Source organism: Chaetodon trifascialis, chromosome 2, assembly GCF_039877785.1.
Source record: "Chaetodon trifascialis isolate fChaTrf1 chromosome 2, fChaTrf1.hap1, whole genome shotgun sequence".
In the NCBI taxonomy this organism is placed as follows: Eukaryota; Metazoa; Chordata; class Actinopteri; order Chaetodontiformes; family Chaetodontidae; genus Chaetodon; species Chaetodon trifascialis.
In genome coordinates this window covers 31,992,755-32,017,689 of record NC_092057.1, presented here as the reverse complement: position 1 = coordinate 32,017,689, position 24,935 = coordinate 31,992,755, and the positions used below count along the sequence as shown (strand labels likewise).

General features: G+C 42.0%; 1 protein-coding gene across 6 annotated transcripts in view; it reads left to right on the top strand.

Annotated features, from left to right (window-relative positions):
* kdm2aa (lysine (K)-specific demethylase 2Aa) overlaps positions 1-24,935 on the top strand; it is a 47,652-nt gene that overhangs the window by 18,142 nt on the left and 4,575 nt on the right. For 4 of the 6 annotated variants that reach the window (XM_070987381.1, XM_070987372.1, XM_070987364.1 and 1 more), the window contains exons 16-23: positions 4,673-4,756; positions 5,118-5,375; positions 8,890-8,925; positions 9,061-9,166; positions 10,503-11,090; positions 11,238-11,403; positions 21,966-22,217; positions 22,396-22,559. In XM_070987381.1, coding sequence (XP_070843482.1) covers positions 4,673-4,756; positions 5,118-5,375; positions 8,890-8,925; positions 9,061-9,166; positions 10,503-11,090; positions 11,238-11,403; positions 21,966-22,217; positions 22,396-22,559 — 1,654 coding nt within the window. The remainder of the gene's footprint in view (positions 1-4,672; positions 4,757-5,117; positions 5,376-8,889; positions 8,926-9,060; positions 9,167-10,502; positions 11,091-11,237; positions 11,404-21,965; positions 22,218-22,395; positions 22,560-24,935) is intronic. The other 2 variants (XM_070987396.1, XM_070987388.1) reach the window with 1 other exon arrangement.

Below are 24,935 nucleotides of genomic sequence, written 5' to 3'. Positions count from 1 at the left end.
CCTCACGGTACGTTTGGGTCTGCCAAGTCTGTCCCGCTTCTTCCCCTGCCAGCGAATCCAACTCACCACCAGGTGGTGATCAGTTGACAGCTCAGCCCCTCTCTTTACCCGAGTGTCCAAGACATACCGCCCAAGGTCAGATGATACGACTACAAAGTCGATCATTGACCTCCGGCCTAGGGTGTCCTGGTGCCAAGTGCACTGATGGACACCCTTATGCTTGAACATGGTGTTCGTTATGGACAAACTGTGACTAGCACAGAAATCCAATAACAGAACACCACTCGGGTTCAGATCGGGGAGGCCGTTCCTCCCAATCACTCCCCTCCAGGTGTCACTGTTGCTGCCCACGTGAGCATTGAAGTCTCCCAGCAGAACAATGGAGTCCCCGGTTGGAGCACTTTCCAGTACCCCTCCCAGGGACTCCAAGAAGGCCGGGTACTCTACGCTACTGTTCGGTCCGTAGGCTGAAACAATAGTGAGAGACCTATCCCCAACCCGAAGGCGCAGGGAAGCGACCCTCTCGCTCAGCGGGGAGAACTCCAACACATGGCGGCTGAGCTGGGGGGCTATAAGCAAGCCCACACCAGCTCGCCGCCTCTCACCGCGGGCAACTCCAGAGTAGAAGAGAGTCCAGCCTCTCTCAAGGAGTTGGGTTCCCGAGCCCAGACTGTGCGTGGAGGTGAGCCCGACTATCTCTAGCCGGTACCGCTCAACCTCCCGCACTAGCTCAGGCTCTTTCCCCCACAGTGAGGTGACATTCCATGTCCCCATAGCCAGAGTCGTTGTCCAGGATTTGGGTCGTCGGGGCCCCCGCCCACGACTGCTACCCATTCCACATAGCACCGGCCCCTTCTGATCCTTCCTGCGGGTGGTGGGCCTACGGGAAGGCGGGCCCACGTCGCTCCTTCGGGCTGTGCCCGGCCGGGTCCCGTGGGCAAAGACCCGGCCACCAGGCGCTCGCCTGCGAGCCCCAACCCCAGGCCTGGCTCCAGGGCGGGGCCCCGGTGACGCCAATCCGGGCGACGTACGGGAATATATATATAAAGGCAATATAAAAGAAACAGAATATTAATACTAAGGATATATGTAAATAAGAAATATACAAATATACAGAAATATCCACTCAATGAATGTATATCCACTCCATGAATGTAAGCAATATAAAATGTACCACAATACAATTGGATGTGCAAATTGAGATTTAAAATATAAGGAGCGACTGCTACAGGCTGCACGCGCGGTTGGCACATGCGCACTTATCAATATCATATCTTCAAAGTTTTAGGCATGTTCTGTAAATGAAATGATGCAAACCCTCAAACAATCCATTTTAATTTCAGGTTGTGAGGCAACAAAACATGAAAAATGTCAAGGGGGTGAATACTTTTGCAAGCCACTGTAGCTGGAACTTTTCAGGTTAAAGATGGACTTAAAATCTTAAAAAAACTCCCAAACTTGCTGCCAGTTTTTAGAAGATACTTTTGTCAAGCAGTGGGTACAGGAAAAAGTCTACATCATTCAAGAAGGCCATGATTTTTATGCAGGACAGTGCTCCGTCACGTGCATCCAAATACTTAAAGATGACAGAGTAATGACATGGCCCCCTTCCTCACCTGACCTAAACCCTACTGAGAACTTGTGGGCCCTTCTTGAACGTCAGATTTACAGTGAGGGAAGACAATACACCTCTTTGAACAGCATTTGGGAGGCTCTGGTTGCTAATGCACAAAAAGTTGATTATCTATCTATCTATCTATCTATCTATCTATCTATCTATCTATCTATCTATCTATCTATCTATCTATCTATCTATCTATCTATCTATTAATAGATCAAGAAACTAACAGATTCCATGGATGGAAGGCTCATGGCATTTATTGAAAAGAAGGGTGGCTATATTGGTCACTGAATAATTGAAATGTCACAAGTGTTTATTTGTAAATTTCGAGTTGTTTATTTGTTCTTCTTATTCTAATAAATGAAAATAAACAAGTGAGAATAGAAAATTTTAGTTTTTCATTTAGTTACATAATAATTGTGCACACATAGATATTCTCCTGAGAAAGCCAAATCTCACTTTTCCTTTGATAAATACTCAGGTTTAAGTTTTATTAACATTTGGAATTGACTGAGAGAACTGTATTTGTTTAAAAATAAAATAAATCCTCAGGAATACAAGTTGCCTAATAATTGTGCATGTAATGTATAGCAGGAAGTGTAAAGTGCTTTACAACAAAGAAACCCCATGCACCAAGTGTTTCTCATAAAAGGATATAGATTTAACATAAAAATAGGGATAGAAAATTAATGTAAAATAAGATAAACCCATTGAAAACAATAGTAAAAATAAGATACAATAAATAGAATGCATAAGATGGAAAATAGATGGAAAACCATTGAACAACAGTCGACCTCTTTTTAACCTTTACTGGACCAGCAGCATTTCAAGCAGATAGCATGGTGTTGTTGAAATGTTCAACCATGTCATTTACAGAGCAGTCATGGCTGTGTGACTCAAATGATCTAATAATATTACGGGACTTTTCTTCAGCCTTGCCATCAAGGAAACTCTTTTAACCATAAACCCCCTTTCAGTCTTTGTTAAGATTAGTTTGGCATCAAAAAACATGCAGTGATACTCATAAATAGGTCATTGTAATACTGAATGATGAGTGGCTTTTACATGTTTTGTAAGTTCAATGCTGTCCAGTAAGTTCACATCTTCCGTGGCTTTGGAGTCTTTTTTTTTAATATGAATATTCAGGTCTCCATTCAGGATTAATCTGTCATATCTAGTGATACCAGATGTGATAAGCTGTAAGAATTCCTGCATAAACACAGAAGAATATCTTGGTGGTCGACACAATGTAACAATAGCTATGTTTACATGGACACAAATAATCGGAATAAAGGCCCAATCAGATTAAAAATGCTCCATGTAAACATGTCAATCGGAAGATTCTGATCCGATATGGTCCATTCGGAAAGAAATTTCATTCCGAAAGAGAGAGGTGGTTTATGCCGATCATTATTCCGAACGGTGCCCATGTACACACCCATTCGGATCCTGTCTTCCTGGTTGGAGTAAAATTATCTCCACTGCAGATGTGTGCACGTCAGCGTGAAGCGTTTCCGCCTTTGCGGCCGCCGGTCGTTTTTCGGCAAGCAGCAAAACTGGTCTGTTGCTGACACAACTTTCTTGCTGGAAACTTTAAGAGATCTCAGGATTGTTGAACGTCAAAAGGCTAGAAACACCGAGTTGTACAAACAAGTTCACGAAAAGCTGCAGGAAGCCGGAATTCACCGAAACATTGACCAAATCAAAATGTACTGTACTACATTACTATACTATATGTAAGGGATAATGCCCGACGAGGTGTCCATTATCAGAAATGAATGGACGACGCGGAGGCGTGAACGGAAGCGAGTATCCAGCCCGGCGTCTGAGAGTCGACCCACAGCCGTGCTCTGGAGGGCTCTGAGTTTCTGTTGCCATGGTTACCAACTAACGTTTGAGCCAGTGCAATAATTTAGAACAATCAGGCTATTTGACCGGAACTTTTTTTTTATAGGTGTCCTATAACACTTTTTAACGGACACCCTGCAGCCAATCAGAATTGAGTATTCACCCAGACCATGGTATATAAATATATTACTGTACAACAATGACAACAATGTACTGCTGAGCCTGTGGCTTAACTACCGTGAACAGCAAAAGCCAAAGTATGCATTTAAACACACGATGAAGGTCCATATTAAAAAAAAAAAAAGAAAGAAAAAAAAAAAACTACATTAACAGACACTGAGCCAGAGGGGAGGAAAATAAAATGTGAGGGGCACAAAGAGTGAACGAACCAAGGACGTGCAGACAACGCTGCGTTTGTTTTCTTCTACTACTATTTCTGCAAAATTAGACAACTCCACGCATGCCCAAATTATTTATTCTGATTAAACGCTCAGTGCATGTATACGCACGTCATGATCGGATAATTTTATTTAGTGTCCATGTAAACAGTGGATTTGGAATTTCCGATCAACCAAGGTTTAGATCAGATTGGAGAAATTTGCGCATGTAAACATAGCTAATGAGCACTGATAATTCTGCTTTCAGCTCAAGAGCAAGATATTAAAATGATGTCTATTCACCCTGGTCAATGTCATTACACATTAACTGTGTACAAATGGCTACAATCTCTCCTTTCCTATTTTGTCTGACTGATAAAATTGACAGTGTTGTCACACCAATAGTGCTGTTTAGCTGTTTGAGCCTGTTCAGCTCCAAGTTGTTCCGACTGCTCCCGAGGACCCGCTGTTCCACCTTCCATCTGTATGCAGACTCGTCATCAGATGACTTTGATGACCATTGTGTTGTCTGCAAATGTCAGGAGTTAAACAGACTGGTCTCCTGAAGTGCAGTTATAGAGGGAGAAGAGCAGGGGGGAGAGAACACATTCCTGGGGGCTCAAGTGCTGATAGTCCAGGTGCTGGATCCCCCCCCCCCAGATAAAGATAGAATGTGTCCTGAAATGACTTCTGTTATGATTTGGTGCTGTATCAATGACATGTAATTGATTTTATTTTCATTTTGCTCTTTTTGTTTCCTCTCTGCTCTTCTTCCTCTGCTTCATCTGTCCCTTTTCTAATAATTTGTCTGCAACTGACTCTGCAGGTTCAGGGTGAAGGACTGGTAAATAAAGACCTGCCCAGTTGTTGGGAGTGTCCAAAGTGTGTCCAAGGAATCACTGACCCAGAGGTACATAATGTTTTAATACACACGCACATGCACGCACGCGCGCACACACACACACACACACACACACACACACACACACACACACACACACACACACACACACGTCTCAGTGTTTTCTTCTTCTTGTATGTACAATACATATATTGCATACACTGGTGTATACACACTTCTTTGTCTCTTTGCAAACACTTGCGCTCTCTGTTGAACTCAGTCTTTTAAGCTGGCGTTCACACACACTTGGTTGCAGTGTCAAAGTTAATGGGTATTGTGTGTCTCCTGTCTGTTTTCATATTTTTTTGTATGTTTTGTTTTTTGGTTGCTTTATTTTCTGTTTTCTTTGAATTTAATTTAACCTCGTCAGTCATCAGGCAGCGATGAATCGTTGGCTGTCGGCCACCAACAGCACATCCGTCCCCACGGCCCCCTGGTCCTCAGGCTGGGCCCCATGCCCTCTGCTACCATAGGGGGTCCTGTGGGCTCCCAGCAGGATGGGGAGGTGGTCCGCTGTGGTTTCTTCCCTCCTCCTCCTCCTCCTCCTCTTCCTTGCTGCTCTTCCTCCTCAGCATCACTTCTGTTGGTGGCGGCCCCTCTGCCTTCTCAGCCAACCAGCTCGAGACTGGTGAGAGGTGCCGCCTATTCTGCGTACATCCATCCGTCTGTCGCGTGCACCCAGCTCTTTTTACCTTTCCCTCTTTTTTAAGAGAACAGGCACAACTCTTGATGTAAATTTTACTATTAAAATAGTCTTGTTTGTGAAACCGTGATTTTCAAATTTAAAATTCTGTTTTCATAGATACAAGAGTAGCGCCTCCTCTCTCAGACTTCATTTTGGAACTCCCTTCAACTCTGCTTGGTTTCTGTCCAGTTTTCCCTTCTTTGTACTTTCTAAATGGTTTTTCTCATGGCCGATCTTAAGGGGAATTTTTTTTTTCTGGTTGCATTAAATAAGATTTCCGTATCTTTTTGAAAATGCGTCACCTGTATTTGGCAGTACTACTGGACACAAGTCTCTCTTTTGTTGTCAAAAAGGATGGAAGAGAAGCTATTGTTGTTCAGTGATCCTCTTCACTTAAATTTCAACTTGAATCCCTGGATGAACTGCCTTCATGGCACTGTTTGTCCCTCCTGTTCAATGTTTTTTTTTTGTTTGTTTGTTTGTTTGTTTGTTTTTTTTCCATCATTGCAGTAACTGGCTGTCTCACTCACTTTCTAGCCAATCAACAATCAGGAGTTAGTGTGTTGGAAAACAGTATAGAGCTTATTTAGACTGTACCCTGAATGTTTGACTTTGCCACAAAATGCTGTTTGTTTGTTTGTTTTGGTCATTTCACAAATGGTTCATTATATTTTAATAGTAAAATAAAGTTTATGAAGGGGTTAAGAACAATCAAGATTAATCAGAACAAGTTTCAGCACCCATGGAACTATTAGCATTTGAGTCTGAGATCATAAATGACTTTTAACACATTGAACATTAGCACACTGAGAAACTTCTCAAGGCGAGATGACTAATCTCTTCTTGTTAGATACGCGGTGAACACACAGCAGCTAACAGGAAAAGAAGATATTGTACTGGAGTCATAACATAGTAGTAGTAGTTTTAGAAACACGCACAAATGACAACCAGTGACTGCGTACTGCCGTTAGAAACTGAGTACAGTTAGCTGATACTTTGCTTGATCATCCACCATCAGTCATCAATATAAACACACATTATCAGACTGTAAACCATTAATCAAACCCACAACTAACTGCAGTCAATGAATGTCTGAACACCTCATCATACTTTAGCAGTTAGTGTGGGGTTGACAAAACGTTAAAAGAAAATACATATTTGAAGTAAACAGAAGCTCCCTGTGCCGCACCAAACTCCCTTCAACAAATGAAACTATATTAACTTTTGTTTTTCGCATCCACAGAAAAGCATTAATCTAGAAAGACAAGATGAGATGTCAGTCATTCTTTTCAGTTCAGCATCAATATAATCCATTAAAAAAAACTCTTTCTGTACAAACTTTACAGATTTTGTCTCCTACTGCCAACAAGCCTCTGTTTTAGTAGCAGGTAATGGTGGGAATGAGAGAACTGTTTCAAAAATTAAGATTTCTCACTAAAATATGAACTAGTTAATTTATCAGATACAATCTGAAATAAACACACTCGTATCACTGTTAAATCACCATGTATCATCAACCATGGACTTATTGAGAGTGAGTTGTACTGTGTGATTTTGGATTTTAACAGAGGATACATGCCTATTAATATCACTGGAAATTGAATATTACTGAGTGCCGTATACAGATAAGTGTCAAGTATGTAGCTGTACATGTAGTTTTGAATGGGGAAATCCACAACTTTCTACCAAGGGCACAATGGCCAGTTCAAGACAGGGCATGCCAAACTGGCTGTGTGGTAGAAGGGGCATTACGACCACACCTTGGGGCATCCACATCATTGGCCATGTGGCCACAGTATAACACATGCCCTGCATTCTGTTTACCTGCTGTTCCCAATGCAGAATAGAAAAAGTTCTGGAAGGATTTCTGGTCCTCGGTCACAACTGTTGAGCTGAAGTGAGTCCTAAATATTTAGTATGGACATTAGAGACTTTCCTCTGACCAAAGCAATGTCCCTCAGTAAAAATTCCCCCAAATTGAATACTGACCTCATCACTATTGCTTGTTTCACATGTTGAAGACACACCATTTTTGTGTCCCACATAGGCTGTCAATCGATTAAAATATTTAATAGCGATTAATCACATAAATGTCATAGTTAACTCGTGACTAATCGCAAATTAATCGCACATTTTTATTTATTCTAAATGTCCCATTGATTATCATTTTAATACTGTTATCAACAAGTGGATAGGCTTGCTTTGTGCAAATGTTTTTTTTTATTGAAAACATTCTCACTTTGAGCAGTCATTCACATTTGAATGAATCAAACTTCACACATTTTAACACTGTCAATAAACAGATGACAAAAAAATAAATATTTGGTTACAAAAAAGCCCCTTCAACAACCATTTCTAAGGGATCAAAACAGGGTGATACAAGATAAAGTTACAAAGTGCACATCATTGTAAACTAGGATTCAGCCTATAGTGCAGTTAAACCATGGTTTAAACTTTCCTTTCTTAAGTTTCCTCTGAACATACAAGCAGTCAGACTATACTGCTCCTCTATTTATTCACCAGAGGCTAATCAACCCAGCCTCTTATTTCTCTCCAGAAAGAATGAACATTATTTGGCTATGGCTGCAGTAAGCTTGTTTTTAGTTGCGGTATCCATATGCCTCTGTCCAAACTTTGGTCTTGTCAGTCGACCCATCTGGCAACTTTTTGAAACTAAACTTTCTATTCAGAATCTTGTTCGCATCCATTTCAGCATTTCGTGCTTGACATCCGCCTACACTTTCACAGCTAGCAAGCAGGCAAGACCAAAACATGCGTGGGGCATGTCTGTTGTTTTGTTTTCAGTTTACAATCGGATCCTTTAGTTTTTGTAACGTTACTAGCAGTGGCCACAGCTTATAAAAAACTACAAGTTCACTAGGTCACAAAGAACGTTAATCGTGCGATTAAAAAAAATGACGCTGTTAAAATTGATTTGCCTTAATAACGCGATATTTTTGACAGCACTAGTCCCACACAACATGTTGAAATATCAGTAACAGGAATTATTGGAATATTCTCCTCATTATTTCACTGTAGCTCTGTTATATGCTCAAGCTGTGCAACTTTTCTAAACTGCCCTCTAAAAAGTTATTTTTGTTTCAGGGTCCCTTTTTATTCCGATGACAAAGTTACTTAAAATATGACAGTTGCTTCCCTTATCATTAATGATGGGTAAAAAGTGTGTGTGAGAGCCACTGATTTATTTAGCCACAATCAAAAGTGTTTTGCTCTGGTTTTCAGCTGTGTATAGTGTTCCATGATTGTGGCAAACCACCTTTTTTCCCTTTGGTTTATTGTGGGTTTGGAAATCAGCATTAGATACTGAACATCAGCACAACATAATGGCTTTGGTCCAAAAGCTACTATCATCATTCAAAAACTTTATTAGTGCAAGTCAAAAGTGTCAGAACATGAGCTCTGATTTTTTTTTTTTTTTTTTTTTTTCTTCCTCTAGCAGTCTAAAGGAGACAAAGGTGAAGGCCTTCCGGTGGTGAGTATCTATTGTGGGGACTCTTGCTTTAAATTAAGGTCAATTAAATTGGTTAATTTTGTTAATTCATTTAATGTCTTTAACAACTTCCTTTTGTGTGTCTGTCCTTCCCTCCATCTCTCCTTGCATGTCCAGAAGCGGAAATCTTCCTCCCTGCTTGATGCTCGTATGGCTAAGATTTTCCGACGACAGAGACACAGCCGTGATGGAGATGACTCTGCCAGTGAAGATGATGATGAAGGTTTGTTTGTGATAAAAATAGGGCTGGGCGATAAAACGATAACGATATGTCTCGCGATAGACATGTAATTTGGGTAGCACGGTCGCACAAGTGGTAACACTGTCACCTCACAGCTAGAAGGTCCCCGGTTCGAATCCCGCTGTGGGTGCTGGTGGCATGTCCTCCACACTGTCTTCAGTGCCTGCTGCTTGAGGAAAAAGGGGGCCTTTCTGTGTGGAGTTTGCATGTTCTCCCCGTGTTCACCCGGGGTTTCCTCCTTAGATAACCCCCCCTAAAAACATGCAAGAAGATCACCGCCTGACCAACGGTGACGAAGAAGGATGGGTCCCCGGGCGCGGGCACCGGCATCGGCATCGGCTGGCAGCTGGCAGCTGGCAGCCCACCGCTCCTGGTCTGCCGCGGAGGAACGACGGACCGAGGATGGGTCAAACGCGGAAAAAATAATTTCACATAAAGCATGGCGTGTGTACAGTCTCCTCCTCCCTGTAGCATGTGTGTGCAGTGATTAATAAAGTACTAATCTTAATCTTAATCTTAATCAATAAAAAATGCATTTGATAAAACATTCAATAATTTTTTTTTCCTTCGTCGGAAGAAACCAGAAGTTGCGAAGCAAGGTTGGTTGCATGAACAAAGGCACTCACTCTCTGGTAACCGAGCAACATAGGTACATACGTCTAGGCTGGTTTTATAGTTCAATCAATCTTATTGTACTGTCTATCATGTTTGTTTTTTGTATGTTACAGATGTCAAGTCTACGTCAGTTTCCTCATGTTTACAAAACACTGCGAATATTTGAAAACTATTTATTCACTAGAAGGTGAATCAGCGTGTAAACTTCCTGCGCTAAACCTGCAGAAAAAAAGTTCTCGGGTTTCTCTCTGTTTACATTTTTACACTTTAATTTACATTTATTATTTGAGTGTTTTCCTTGGTTATGTTGACATTTCCTTTCCTTTCTGCCTTGATAGCTGAGGGGATTATAATATATTATATATTATAATAGTTTAAAATAAAAATGTTCAAATTTTATGTATTTTTCTCCTGGTCCTTATTTTAAATAGGCCATAAAAAATATCAATAATTATTGATATCGACCGATATAAAACACTTATATCGTGATACAGTTTTCAGCCATATCGCCCAGCCCTAGATAAAAGGTGAACCTGAAGCACCTTTTCACTGCTCACTGCCTCCTATTGATATTCATTTTGTTACTGATTAATCATATCAGAAAAGAATGTTTTGTTCAAAAAAAGAAGTTTGACATACAGATATCAAGCTGTGATCACTTAATTCTGACCTTATCGTCTGTCCCATCCACCCATCTCCTCAGCCTCTCAGAGAAGAAAGATGGTGCTCCATGTCCGAGGAGGGGGACACTCTTCTAGAAGGGGATTTGGTGCCAACAGGAGAGGCCTAATTAGAGGAGGCTCGGCCCACAGAGGAAGCAGAGGAGGGCTCATGACTCCTGGCTCGTCCTCTGTCCTCAAGCTAAAGCGAGGGATGGGCATGAGGGACAGTGGACGGAGGGTACGAGGGGTAAGGCTGCGGGGAGGTTCCAGGATGCAGCGAAGAGGAGATGAGTCCGAGGAGTCAGATGACGACGATGATGATGAAGAAGAGGAGGAGGAGTACAGTGAAGACAGAGGCAAAGAACGACGACATTGTCGGCGTAAGAGGAGGCACAGGACTGATGAAGATGAAGATGAGGACAGTGAGGGGCAGGAGTTTGACCCTGAAGAAGAGGAGATGGACACACTCGAAGATGAAGAGGAGGAGGAGGAAGTGGAGGAGGAAGGGCGGTGGGATTCAGACCCAGAACCCCCTGTCCTCCTGGTGTCTGATCTGAATGATGACCTGCTGAGTGGTTCCTATCTGACTGTCACTCTTCAGCGCCCCCAGAAGGCCAAGAGACAGTCTGGTAAGACTTCAAATCCCAGTCCTTACAGTGTAATAAATTTAAATCTAAATATAAAAATAACTTAAAGTATAGTATATGCTGACATAACTGTACTGTAAAGTAAAAATGAATGAGTTTAACTTCAACAAACATGTTATCACTGCTTAGGCTCCATAGTTCCAAAGCTAGAAGCAGCTATGGGTCCGAGGACAGCTGCAGTGGGTGCTGGTGGTCAACAGGGTTTCATCCAGAGGAAGACAGCTCTGTCCAAACCTTCACGACTCAGAAGCGCTGATACAACTGCTGACAATGTAACCCCGAGAGGACCTGGCAGGTAGAGCTAAACAAAAGATCAAATTCAGTTTAGTCCACAACTACTACTACTGTCACCTACTACTATTACTACTCATGATATAAAATTTTTATTTAAAATTTAGCCTAGAGCAGTTTGAGACACCATGGATTATTTAGACAAAACATGACTGTAAGTGCCATGCATATTCACTTTGACACCAAAGCAGCCAAAGAACAACCCAAGACCCACCATCACCCCTTAATGAAAAGCCATGACCCAAATTGAGGATAAAAGACAGCACTCCGCTGCATAAAAATCCTTTTCAAAATAAAAGCTCATGATTAATTTCAACCCACTGAAAATGGGTCCCAGCAGTTGAGAATCCCTGCTCTAGACCAGAGGTTCTCAACTGGTCTGGCTTCGGGACTCAACATCGCCCCTTAATGATAAACCCTGACATGAAAGCAACACTCCACTACATTGTCTTAACATTTTTTTTTTTGCCCAGGCAAAGGCCTGTGACCCACTGAGAACGGGTCTGGGTTGTGACCCACCAGTTGAGAAACACTGATCTAGATGATAGTAATTGCCAGACTGCTGCATAACATGAAAATTAAAATGAAAAAATATTATTTGGGATGTATCATTCCACAGAAATGGCAGGTTCAGTATGTCCAGTTCTGTGTCTTTATTATCCCTGTTGATATGTTTTTGATACATGGGGAGCTTGAATAAATATGTCAGTGTTACTCCAATTTAGAGTACAAAAAATAGAAGCAATTCACTGGTTAATCTTAGTACAGATGTATCATGATGTATACAGTATGTCACCTAATAAATAACAAGAAACTGCAGTACAGGTAGGCCAAGATACAGTATGTTTGAGCTCATGGTGTGAATGTGGCGGTGTTATAAAGCTGAGTGATTGGTAAACTAGAAAGGTGCTATATAAATGCAGTCCATTTACCATTTAAAAATTAAATACAAGCTGATATATCATATTTGGATTGGACAAGTGTAGCACAGTAGACATGATGACAGTACCAAAAAAATTGAAAATGGACAATAAATGTAGGAGATTCCAGACATGGAAGTAAAATGACGTTTTTACAGAGTGTGGACCTGCAACCAGTGGTGCTTAGAACAAACCCATTATGGTAGTCTCTTAAATGAAAAGGCGTAGCCAAGAACTATGTACCGTTTTACCTATGTGGCCCCTGGCATGAAAAGTTCAGGCTCCCCCTCTTTTGCGTGTAACAACCATGCACTGAGCTTGGTTGGGTTTAATTCTTTCAGATTAATAAACACACACTTAAAAGTGTTGTGTCTGTGCTCTTGCACTCTCTCCTCAGATGTCTGATATTTTTGATTTGTTACATAATATGAACCTGGCAGAATGCAAATGACGGGTTCATGTGATGTGCCAACCAGACATAGAAATTGATCTAAACTTCACTTAACATCTTTCCTACCTGTGAAAAGCCACCTGGGGTGTATATTATACCTTTCCTGTGACTAGACAACTTTTTCGCCTGAATAGAAGGCAGGTTGGCACCACTGATTTTCTCAGCAGTCCTTATAGTTTGTTGCAGTCTGTTCTTGTCCTGTTTGGTGGCAGACCCAACCCAGATGATGATGAGTATGCACAGAAGACACTGGATTATTCATGTGTAGAACTAGATCAGCAGCTGTTGAGCTAGGTTGATCGTGCTAAGCTGAAGCAGGAAGTACATCCTCAGTTGTGCCTTCTTGAAGATTTAGGCTATGTTTGATGTCTAGGTCTGGTCCTGGGAGATGGTGGATCCCAGAAACGTGAAGGTTTCCACAGTGGAAACAATATTCTAGTGGATTCTGACGGGGGCAGTGTTGAGGGGCTTCTCCTGAAGTCCACTTTCTTCTCAACAGTTTTGAGTGTGTTCAGCTTTAGGTTGTTCTGACTGCACCAGAGGGCCAGCCGTTCGACCTCCCATCTCAAACCCATTACCGTCTCAGATGATGTCGATGACCATTGAGTCACCTGTAAACTTCAGGACTTTAACAGACTGCTCTCCCAGGATGCAGTCATTGATGTAAAGGAAGAAGAACAGGGGAGAGAGCACACAGTGCTGATGGTCCGGTTGCTGGACGTGACCTCACCTGCAGCTTCCTGTCAGTCAGGAAGCTTGTTATCCACTGACAGGTGGAGGGGAGGCTGGCACAATGAGCTGGATGAGTTTTGAGTGGAGGATTTCTGGGATGGTCTTGTTAAATGCAGAACTGAAGCCAATTACTGTGCCTTGTGGGACATTTAATGTACTGTCTGTATTTTTGGCAGTTCATGCCTGAGAATCTGGTCAACCAGGTGTTGTAACGCCGCACTAAGGCAGGCCTGAGGTAGGGTGTACACACCAACCAGAACAAATGAGAACACTTGTGATGAATAAAAGGGTGTACAGTTTATCAATATGGTCCATAGGTGAGGGCTGCATGATTTATTCAACACTGAGGCATCCGTATATGAACCTTCATTCTGGCTCCCATGGTTTTCCCCGAAAGCTCTGTTACACGGTTCAATCAGAAAAGGTGAACACCAGGGAGATGCAATTTCAGTTTTGTCATTTGGCAGATGCTTTTATCCAAAGCGACGTACATATGAGATTTTTCATACAACACAAGAAAGGCTCTGGACGGGAGAGAACAACAAGAATAAGTACCCTAATGCAACTTTCTGGTCCAACTGGACATAGGTGCTACAAGACAATGCTATGAGGTAGTGCAAAAAGTGTGTAGAGTCGATAGAGGTTTTTTTTGTTTTGTTTTGTTGTGTTTTTTTAGGAGAACAAGGTGTTCAGTAAAGAGCTTGGTCTTTAGTCTTTTTCTAAAGATTGCAAGGGACTCTGCAGAATGAATGGAATGCAATGCAACGAATGGATGCAACACAATGTCTGGTGTATGCTCACTGAGCCCAGCTTCAATAAAGCACATGGCCGCAGATCTGCAAAAGTTTTGTGTGTTGTGTTTAGGAGCTCGTCCATCTTATTTGTCAGAGCACATACATTGGCCAGATGTAAAGACGGGAGTGCTGTACGAAATCCCTGCCCTCTCACCTTAACAAGCACACGGCTCGCTTTCCTCGTCTGTGTCTCTTATAAATCCCATGCAGAGCTGCTGCTCCTCCAAAAAGTTCAGAAAAGCTTCCCAGTTTCATGAAAAGTGGAGAAAAAGTCTGACCAGTAGATTTACCGATGTTTAACATTTCCTCCCAACTGTGTATTGTATGTGCAAATACCAGAGAGCGTAGCACCCAGGTGGTCATCCACAGCGCCATTTTGCCATTAAGAAATGGCAAGCCACTGCGAGACAGCAAAGCACACAAGCACAGAACTCTGTAGCTGACTTTAGTGAACACAGTCATCATTAATGTGTACAAACTGAGAGCAATCTGAAAGGTATGATTAAACAAGCTTAGTGCAGTTCCTGTAGTTATTACAGCTACTTTAAAGGAAGAGCCAATTAAGGGTAAAACTTCTTTAAGCAGCTTAGTTGGGATAGGGTGTAGAATACAGGTTGATGATTTTGATGATGGGCACGGTGGCGCAGCAGGTAGTGCGCGTGCCCCACAGCAAGAAGGTCGCCGGTTCGATTATCGGGTCGGGCCTTTCTGTGTGAAGCTTGCATGTTCTTCCCGTGCATGCGTGGGTTCTCCCCGGGTACTCCGGCTTCCTCCCACAGACCAAAAACATGCTCATTAGTGCATGTTCATTGATGTTCATTCATTCATGTTCATTGGTGACTCTAAATTGCCCCTAGGTGTGAGTGTCAGTGTGAATGGTTGTGTGCTTGTGCTCTGTGATCGGCTGGCGACCGGTCCAGGGTGTACCCCGCCTCCCGCCCATTGACAGCCAAGATAGGCTCCGGCCCCCCCGCGACCCCGAAAGGGATTAGCGGCATAGAAAATGGATGGATGGATGGATTTTGATGATGAAATTATTGAAATTAGTTGGTGAAGGTCGACAGGTGAAAAACAGTGTAAAACTAAGCCAGGTTTAATAACAATTTCTATGGTTTCTGTGTTTGAAGATAAATCAGTACCTTTTGACTCAGGAGGTGATGAATTCTGTCTCTAATAGTAAGAATTGTATCATTAAAGAAGCTCATGAAGTCATTACTGTTCAGAGTTGAAGGAATACATGGCTCAACAGAATTATGGCTCTCTGTCAGTCTGCCTACAGTGTTGGATAAACCTGGGATTGTCCTTATTTAATCCAGTAAAGCAAGTATATATCCATTTGTTTTTGATCCCCTATAGCTGCACTTTTTACAAAGATAAAGTACAACAGGGCAAGGTTAGATTTTATTTTGTTTTAGAGATGTAAAGACACTGAAGGAAGATATATCCTAGTTAAAAGGCTCCTACATGGTGAAAATACTTTGTGAGGAAATATCTATTCACCTAATACTCAAGATAATAATAATAATAATAATAATAATAATAATAATAATAATAATAATAATACATTTTATTTAGAAGCGCCTTTCAAAACACTCAAGGACACTTTAAAGAGTGGGTAAAAACACAAGCAAAATACACAGAATAAATAAGAGCACAATAATTAAAAACATATCAAGTTAAAAACAAGCTAAAAGGAGAAGTGAAATTAAAGACAGAAAGCAGTCTGGAACAGATGAGTTTTGAGTCTGGATTTGAAGATGGGTAGAGAATCGGTGTTTCTGATGTCATGTGTCAGTGAATTCCAAAGTTGGGGAGCAGAGCAACTGAAAGCTCTGCTCCCCATGGTGCTGAGACAGGCGGAGGGCACAGAGAGGTGGAGAGAGGAGGAAGATCTGAGGGAGCGAGAGGGGGTGGCAATAGAGATGAGGTCACATAGATATGGGGGGGCGAGGTTGTGGATGGCCTTAAATGTATACAGCAGGATTTTGAACGGCCTTATACGTATCCTTACCTGGTCAGCTAGGTGATATGGACTGCACTAATTTTATAATAGGTGGTTACTTTTCCTGTACATTATGCTTAGTGATGGACAGACTTCCCACTGTGACAAGTCAATTTAAAGATGTCAAGGCTCCATTAAATGTCAATAAGGAGCTTGATCTTTTGGGCATATGGAGATATTGTAACCGACTTTTAAGGCAATATGTATTTAACTCCCATTCTCCTCTGTCAACATCACACATTTGATTTTATTTTTGTTTCTAGATCTAGTCCTTCTCATTTAGCTGAACGTGTAGATATAAGCTATATTGCCCTTTCATACCCTTGCCCTAGTCATGACCCTTCAACCTCTTAGACCCAATGAAGAGAATGAGTACAACACTGCTTATGACTTCTTACATTTTCTGATGGATCAAACTGATTTATTTTTTTAATATAGTACAGAGCTGACCCAAAAAAAGAGAGGTGTTCTTGGAGTGGATACTAGAATATTAGCTAAGATACTGGCTCTCTCAGGTTTTGATGTTCCTTTGTGTATGCAGACCAGACTTTCATTAAGGGTCGAAACCCTTTTCAGAGGATGTCTATTCAGTATTATTCTCAATGCCGAAAAAGGCCTTTGATAGAATTGAATGGGAATATATGTTTGAAGTAATGAGGAGATTTGGATTTGAATCAAAAATTCTGGTGTGGGGGCTGCACGGTGGCGCAGCAGGTAGTGCGCGTGCCTCACAGCAAGAAGGTCGACGGTTCGATTCCCGGGTCAGGCCTTTCTGTGTGAAGTTTGCATGTTCTTCCCATGCATGCGTGGGTTCTCTCCGGGCACTCCGGCTTCCTCCCACAGACCAAAAACATGCTCATTAGGTTAATTGGTGACTGTAAAATTGCCCCTAGGTGTGAGTGTGAGTATGAATGGTTGTATGTCTGTATATGTTGCCCTGTGATTGACTGGCGACCGGTCCAGGGTGTACCCCGTTGACAGCCGAGACAGGCTCCGGCCCCCCCGCGACCCCGAAAGGGATAAGCGGCATAGAAAATGGATGGGTGGATGGATTTCTGGTTCAGTTCAATTCAATTCAATTCAATTCAATTCAATTCAATTCAATTCAATTCAATTCAATTCAATTCAATTCAATTTGTATAGCGCCAAATCACAACAGAAGTTGTCTCAGGACACTTTCCATATAGAGCTGGTACAGACCAAGCTCTTTTATCTACAAAGAAACCAACAATTCCCCCATGAGCAAGCACTTGGCGACAGTGGCGAGGAAAAACTTCCTTTTAACAGGCAGAAACCTCGAGCAGAACCAGACTCTGGGTGGGCGGCCATCTGCCTCGACCGGTTGGGTGAGAGAGGAAGAGCAAGAGAGGGAGAGTGAGACAGACAGACAGATAGACAGACAGAAATACAGTCAGAGAGAGAGAGACAGAGACAGAGAGACAGACATGCAGTCACAGTAACAGTGACTGTGGATGTAATAACAGCAGTAGCAGTTGCAGTGGATGTCAGGCAGGGCCAAGGCAGGAGATGCAGCTGAAATCCACAATCCAGATTCAGCCACTGTCCATGGGAACCTGCAAGACGACAAAGCACAGAGACTCCGGGGAAGGAGTTAAGTTAGTAACACGCCGTGGTAGGACATGAAAGCATGCGGATGGAGAGGGACAGAAGGACAGAGGAGCTCGGTGTATCTTTGGATGTCCCCCGACAGTCTAATCCTATAGCAGCATAACTATGGGCTGGTCCAAGACAAGCCTGAGCCAGCCCTAACTATAAGCTTTATCAAAAAGGAAAGTTTTAAGCCTACTCTTAAATGTAGAGACAGTATCTGCCTCCCGGACAAAGACTGGAAGATGGTTCCACAGGAGAGGAGCTTGATAGCTAAATGCTCTGACTCCTGTTCTGCTTTTTGAGACTTTAGGAACCATAAGTAGACCTGCATTCTGGGAACGCAGTGTTCGAGTAGGGCAATAAGGTACTACCACTGGTGTGGATTAAACTCATGTATAAAGTACCTACGGCCTTGGTTCTAATAAATGGTCTCTTGTCTGCTCCCTTTAAATGAACAAGAAGCATGCTGAAGGAAGCCAGTGTCTCGTATCCTGTTCAGTCTGGCTATAGAGCCTTTAGCAGTGGCAATCAAACGAAACCCAAATATTCAGGAAGTAATGATTTACAAAACAACATAAAATTTTATATATACTGATGATATCCTTTTGACCTTATCCCACTAAATAATTCCCAACTTCAAGTGTACCACAGAATTTGGCCTTACATCTGGATATTTAGTTTGATTTAAAAAAAAAAAAAAAAAAATCAGAAATAAGGCTCCTGGACAATGCAAAAACACTGAACTGGCCACTGTACTCTGACCTTTACTGACCTGAATTTACAGCAAAATCAAGGAAAATGTGGCCTCTCTCTCTCTGGAGAGGGCCAGAAGTACCCTCCATTGTCAGTACTTAGTAACACCCCCTTTGGCAAGTTTCATAGCTTGTAAATATTTTTTTGTAGCCAACTAAGAGTCTTTCACTTCTTGCTTGGGGGATTTTCAACCATTCTTCCTTGCAAAAGGCTTCAACTTATGTGAGATCCTTGGGGTGTCTCGCGTGCATTTGTCTTCTCAGGTCTGTCCTATTGAGGTGTGTTCAGGATCATTACTTTGTTGTAGAAGCCATTCTCTTTTCATCTTCAGCTTTTTTATAGATGGTGTGGTGTTTGCTTCCAGAATTGATCCAATAGAGAAGAAAGCTCTTTCCAGGTCTTCAACCACTTGTACCCCTCTGGCTGAGGTCAATGACGACCCAGTTTCCCCACTTTGCGCTCTCAAGACTGAACAAATTACAGCATCATCCAAAAGGTGCCGCTGTACCAGCTTCTCCAACTCCAGATAACTCTCCCATTGGCAACCGTCCCCAAATAGCATCCCCAATAACAATGTGTACTATTGAACCCTACGACAAATCTAGTCATTGACACCTCTTTTTCTACATCACTGTCTGACCATGAAGCCACCTCCTCCTGCAGTGCTAGTATTGCTAACACGGCAAGCGTGGTCATTACAAATCAACAGCTCCCATCCAAACTGTCTGTGTAGAGGGGCATTGGAAACCCAAAGTTTTGGGTCTAGGTGACTCCATTAACAGATTCATAAATGCTGATTGAACTTCACCTTTTGGGTCACACAGTTATAGTGCATGAAGTCTGGGCAAGCACATGTTCTATCTAGCTTTTTTCCTGTGTCAGCCAAGTAATACTGAATAGATGTTTCAGTCGTGTTTTTAGCCTCCATTGGTGGCCGCAAAACTTCTGTATAGCAAAAGGTTATGGTTTTTTTTAGCCATTTGCTCTCTGGACTGAGTGTGACCTACCGGCCTATAGTTGGTTAGTGCATTACCATCTACGTTGGATGTGTAGAGAAGATAACTGGCAGCAGCTCTGTTAGCTCCCTGACAGATGTATTATAGTTAGATTTTCAGTCTTTGCCATTCTTACATGCTGGGTTATGGAGTCTCCAATCAGAATGGTGTCTGGCTTATCAGTTGAGGGGTTAACAGTATTTTGTTCTGGCCCTTGGCCTAGTAGGGGTTCTTGTTTTTTTGTCTTGGGTTTTCGTCACCCTTAATGCAAGTGTAGGGATTGGTTTTACTAGGTTCAACATAGTTAGTATTATGATACCTTCCATCATTCAGAGACAGTGGTCATACTTGTTTTGCGAGGAGAGTTTGGGTGGTGGAGTGACGGTTGGTGCTCTCTTATTTGATTTCTTACTGGATTTGCCTTCACGGTGGATGACTTCAGAACAAGTCTTGGCTGAAGTTGATGCTTTTGGTCTAGTCCCAGTGCTGTGCCTGTAAGAAGCATCATTTACCAAGGCTGGTTTGGGACCTTCAACAGCTGATTCAGTCGCATCAGGACACATCCAGGACAGTGTGTCAGCAAAATCTGTAATGGGATTCTCTACAGTTGATGTAATCCTGTGCGTAAAAGTCTGTCTATCGGCGCCTTGTATGGTAGCTGGTACAGAGTCAATGAATTGTGCGTTCTCACATATTTGATGCAGCATTTCAGTCTTTTTTTCAAGCTCAGTCAGTCTCTCACAATCTACAAGCCAGGTTTGTTTAATTTTACCTGGCAAGTAAAACACCACTAACATTAGCCACCCTGTCAAATTCAAGAGTGTGTGGGTCAACCTACGGTGGCCGACAAGGGAAAACGTGCCGCAAACGGCAAAATGCTGCAAACGCAGGAATGATGCAAAGCCAAAAACACACAAACACATAAAACAAATGCAACAGAAAAACGCTGCAAGAGAAAAATGCAGAAATGAAACAATCACAGAAACAAAGCAGAAGCAAAAACTTACAAACACACAAAACAAATGCGAAAGAAAAATGCTGCAAATATCAAAACACACACAACCCCAAAACAACTGCAAGAAACAAATGCTGCAAATTCACTCCACAAAACGGAAGTGCACCAGGCCACTAGGGGGACTCGACCTGAAGGATGGACCGGTCCTGTAGGACCAGACCATAAAGATATAAAGAGTAGAAGCCGCATCGACCGCTACTGCCTATCGGCACTGACGGGCCACGGGACCGCTGTCTTGGGCCGGTCACCCGCTCCACTCAGTGCTCTTTGGCAGGCGCAAAGAAGTGTCAGCGCATTTAATCCATTGTATCAACCCCTTTAGTTGCCACAAACTCGGCTGGAAAATATCTTATTGCCTCATCAAAATTACCCAGTGTAGTTACCACAAAGACAGCTCGAAATAGCAGTCAGATCCTTTATCCACTGCATCATTAGGGTCTGGTGGTGGTCACTTGGAAAAGAGAAACAGCTGAGGCCAGTCAACCTCCGGTAAGCACATTGGTTAGCTGTGATGTCCTCCCAGTTGGTGATGTTGGGGGTGGCTGAAGCTAGCTTGCACTCTAACTGCTAAAAACAGGCAGGGGTTTTTCTTGCAGCAAAATCCACTTGTGACATGCCTGACCAGCAGATAGATGTAGTTTTTTGTACGCTTTGTACATGTACAGTATAAAACAACCAGGAACTGAAAGTGCTGTTTAAAAAGGTGTGTTAAAACTGCACAAAAATGTCAGTTCTTGCCAGAGCTTCTGACACCATAGATCGCCGGCACATACCTGACTGAGACTAGACTGATCAAGTGTCCATTTGTCTCATCTAGGCTTGACTACTGTAGAACACTAACCTAAATCAGCTAACAAACGACAACTTGTACAAAGTTCAGTCAGTGAATGACTGTCAAGTCAGCAGTCTTCACCGTGATTGCTGTAATGTGTACTGAACCTGACTGAGAGATTCAGGGTATTTATACTGCAGAAATAGTGATTTACTCAAACTTGAAATAGAATATTCTAATATTTTGATATATGTTTTTTCTATTTCTTTCTGAGCTGTAGGCCATAATTATCAAAATTAAAACCAACAAATGCTTGAAATATTTTAGTTTACATGTAATGAGTCTAAAATCTATACAGTTTTGACTTTCTGAAGTGACTGAAAAAATATTGGTTTATTGAGATTCACCTGTATGTTTTGCTAATGCCTTTTGACAGTTGACTAATAATTTATCCAAATATGAGTGTCTTATGCGACATCGATGGCATGTGACATCATTAACTTAAACACCACATCTCATAGGCCACGTCTGCGGGGTAGCCATGGCAGCAAAGGCAATAGAGATGGCTCTGTGTCTTCTTCAGAGGAGGAGGAAGCTGTCACTCCTGCTGCACCCTCCTCGCTGTCTCCTCCATCCCTGCTGTCTCTGCCATCCTTTAAGGATGTGGGCAATGAGAGAGGAGGGGAGAAGGAGGTTTGGGTGTCTGTGTTCAGATACCTGAACAGAGCTGAGCTGCTGGCCTGCATGACTGTCTGTAAGGCCTGGTACAAGTGGTAAGCCACATTCTTTTTTTTACTACAAATAAAACACTCCTCAACCTAAAGAATGTGTTTAAGTCTTTGAGTTGACCTTGGTTTTGTTGTTGTTGTTGTTTTTGTTTTTTGGGGGGTTTTTTTGTGAACAAGAAACAGAGCTCTGACACAGCTTATTATATATCACTGTCCTGTGCAGGAGCTGTGACAAGCGTTTGTGGAGCCACGTGGACGTGAGTCGATGCAGCCCACTCACTAACCAGGCCCTGGCAGGCATCATCAAACGTCAGCCAGCCTCTCTGGACCTGTCCTGGACCCTCCTGGCCAAGAGACAACTCAACTGTCTGCTTACCAGGCTCCCAGGTACAAACATTCACACACACACACACACACACACGCACACACACACACACACACACTAGGGTTGCCACCCGTCCCGTAAAATACAGAATCGTTCTTTAATTGACAATTAAATGTTGCGTCCCATATTGAATACAGGACCTGATTTGTTCCGTATTTTCATAAATGTCCAATACACGTCTGTCACACACACATCAACACTAAATCTAACAAAAATGAACAACATAAAACACAGGAAATACTAAGGCCAGCAAAATTGTCATGGCGGGATCTACGCAGCCCCCCCCCACCACCACCACCACCACCACTCCGGTCATGTGTCTGTGCCTCGCTGCCTGCGTGTGTTGCTGTCACGGTTGCCTTGAGACAGACACCACATACCGGCGCTGCTCACAACACCTGCGCCTTTTAAAAATGCCCACTACACCCGATACTCCACCACGTCCTCAAAAGCAAAAACGCTTGCAAAAGTACAGACGTGAGTGGGAAGAGGTATATCCTTGGCTGGACAGCATAAGTGGAGATGATTACAAGGCAAATTGTAAAATATGTCTGCAAGTGTTTTCAGTGACACACGGTGGGCTGTCTGACATCAGACAGCATGCATCAGGAGAGCAACACTGCAGGCACGTAAGAACGCAGAAGACCCAAGCGTCAGTGTCACAGTTCTTCATACCACAATCATCTCCTGAGACTGATACAGTATGGGACATTATGTCATGATTGATTCAATTTCCTATCTGGTTGTGCTTTTGCCAGAATATGTCAGTGCATGGGCATAGCCTATTTTAGTAGACTATTGTGGTTTGATTGATTGTTTAGGATGTTGAGTTTTTAAAGTCGAATGAATGATCATTTATTTAATATACAGTAGTATTAGCCAATATAAATTGCCATTTAAAGAACAAATCATACTAATGGATTAACAGTTAATAAATAAATAAATGAATATTGTTAAAAGAAAACGTTTATTTTTTAAATATATCTACTAGTGCTGTCAATCGATTAAAATATTTAATCGCAGTTAATCTCATGAATGTCATAGTTAACTCAAGAATAATTGCAAATTAATGGCACATTTTTATCTAAATGTCCCTTGAGTTATCATTTTAATACTCTCAATCAACATGGAAAAGTGGATAGGCTTGCTTTGTGCAAATGTTTTTTATTGAAAACAACAACATGTAGTGTTATATTTCACACTAACATTCTCACTTCGAGCAGTCATTCACATTTGAATGAATCAAATCTCACACAAATTAACACTGTCAAACTGTCACTGTCAGACAAAAAAATAAATACTCGGTTACAAAAAAGCCACTTCAACAACCTTTTCTAAGGGATCAAATCAGGGTGATACAAGAAAAGTTACAAATCAAAGTGCATATCATTGTAAACTAGGACTCAGGCCCTAGTGCAGTTAAACCATGGCTTAAATTTTCATTTCTTAAGTTTCCTTTGAACATACAAGCAGTCAGACTATACCGCTCTTCTGTTTATTCACCAGAGGCTTATCAGCGTCTTATTTCTCTCCAGAAAGAATGAACATTACTTGGCTATGGCTGCAGTAAGCTTGTTGCGGTATCCATATGCCTCTGCCGAAAGCCATCCATTGTCGCCTGGTTTTGACAAGGAGGCAGCGGAGAATTCTCATTCACCGCCTGTTTGGCCATCAAGTGGTAATTCAGACTGGATGTGCTGCAGTGATAATTCCGTTCACACCAACAGTACACACAGATAACTTTGGTGTTGTCAGTCGACCCATCTGGCAACTTTTTTTAAACTAAACTTTCCATTCAGAATCTTGTTTCGCTTGACATCCACACAAACCGATCGCTTACTCTTTTACAGCTAGCGAGCAGACTAGACCAAACATGTGCGTGGGGCATGCCTATTTTTGTTTCCGGTTTACAATCGAATCCTGTAGTTTTCGTAACGTTACTAGCAGTGGCCACAGCTTATAAAAAACTACAAGTTCACTAGGTCACAAAGAGCGTTAAACTCGCAATAAAAAAAATGACACCGTTAAAATTTATTTGCATTAACGCGATATTTTTGACTGCATTAGTGCTGTCAAAAATATCAAAAGACAGTCCCTACAGCGAGAACAGTTATGCACTTTAAAAGTTACATTAAGTTCTCAGTTTATTTCGTTTATATTTTAAAAGTTTATTGTTGCACACTCCACACAAACAGATCTCCTTTAGGTGCTAGTGCTACTGCCATGTGGTAGATCATACAGTATCTCATTAACTAGGTTAATTGATTGTGCAATTACTAACTTGTGTGCATATGGTTATATATTTTCCTTATTGTATGTTAAATAGGGATGCATGTAATTATGGCTTTATGTAGGCTAATTAACAGCACTTTATATGC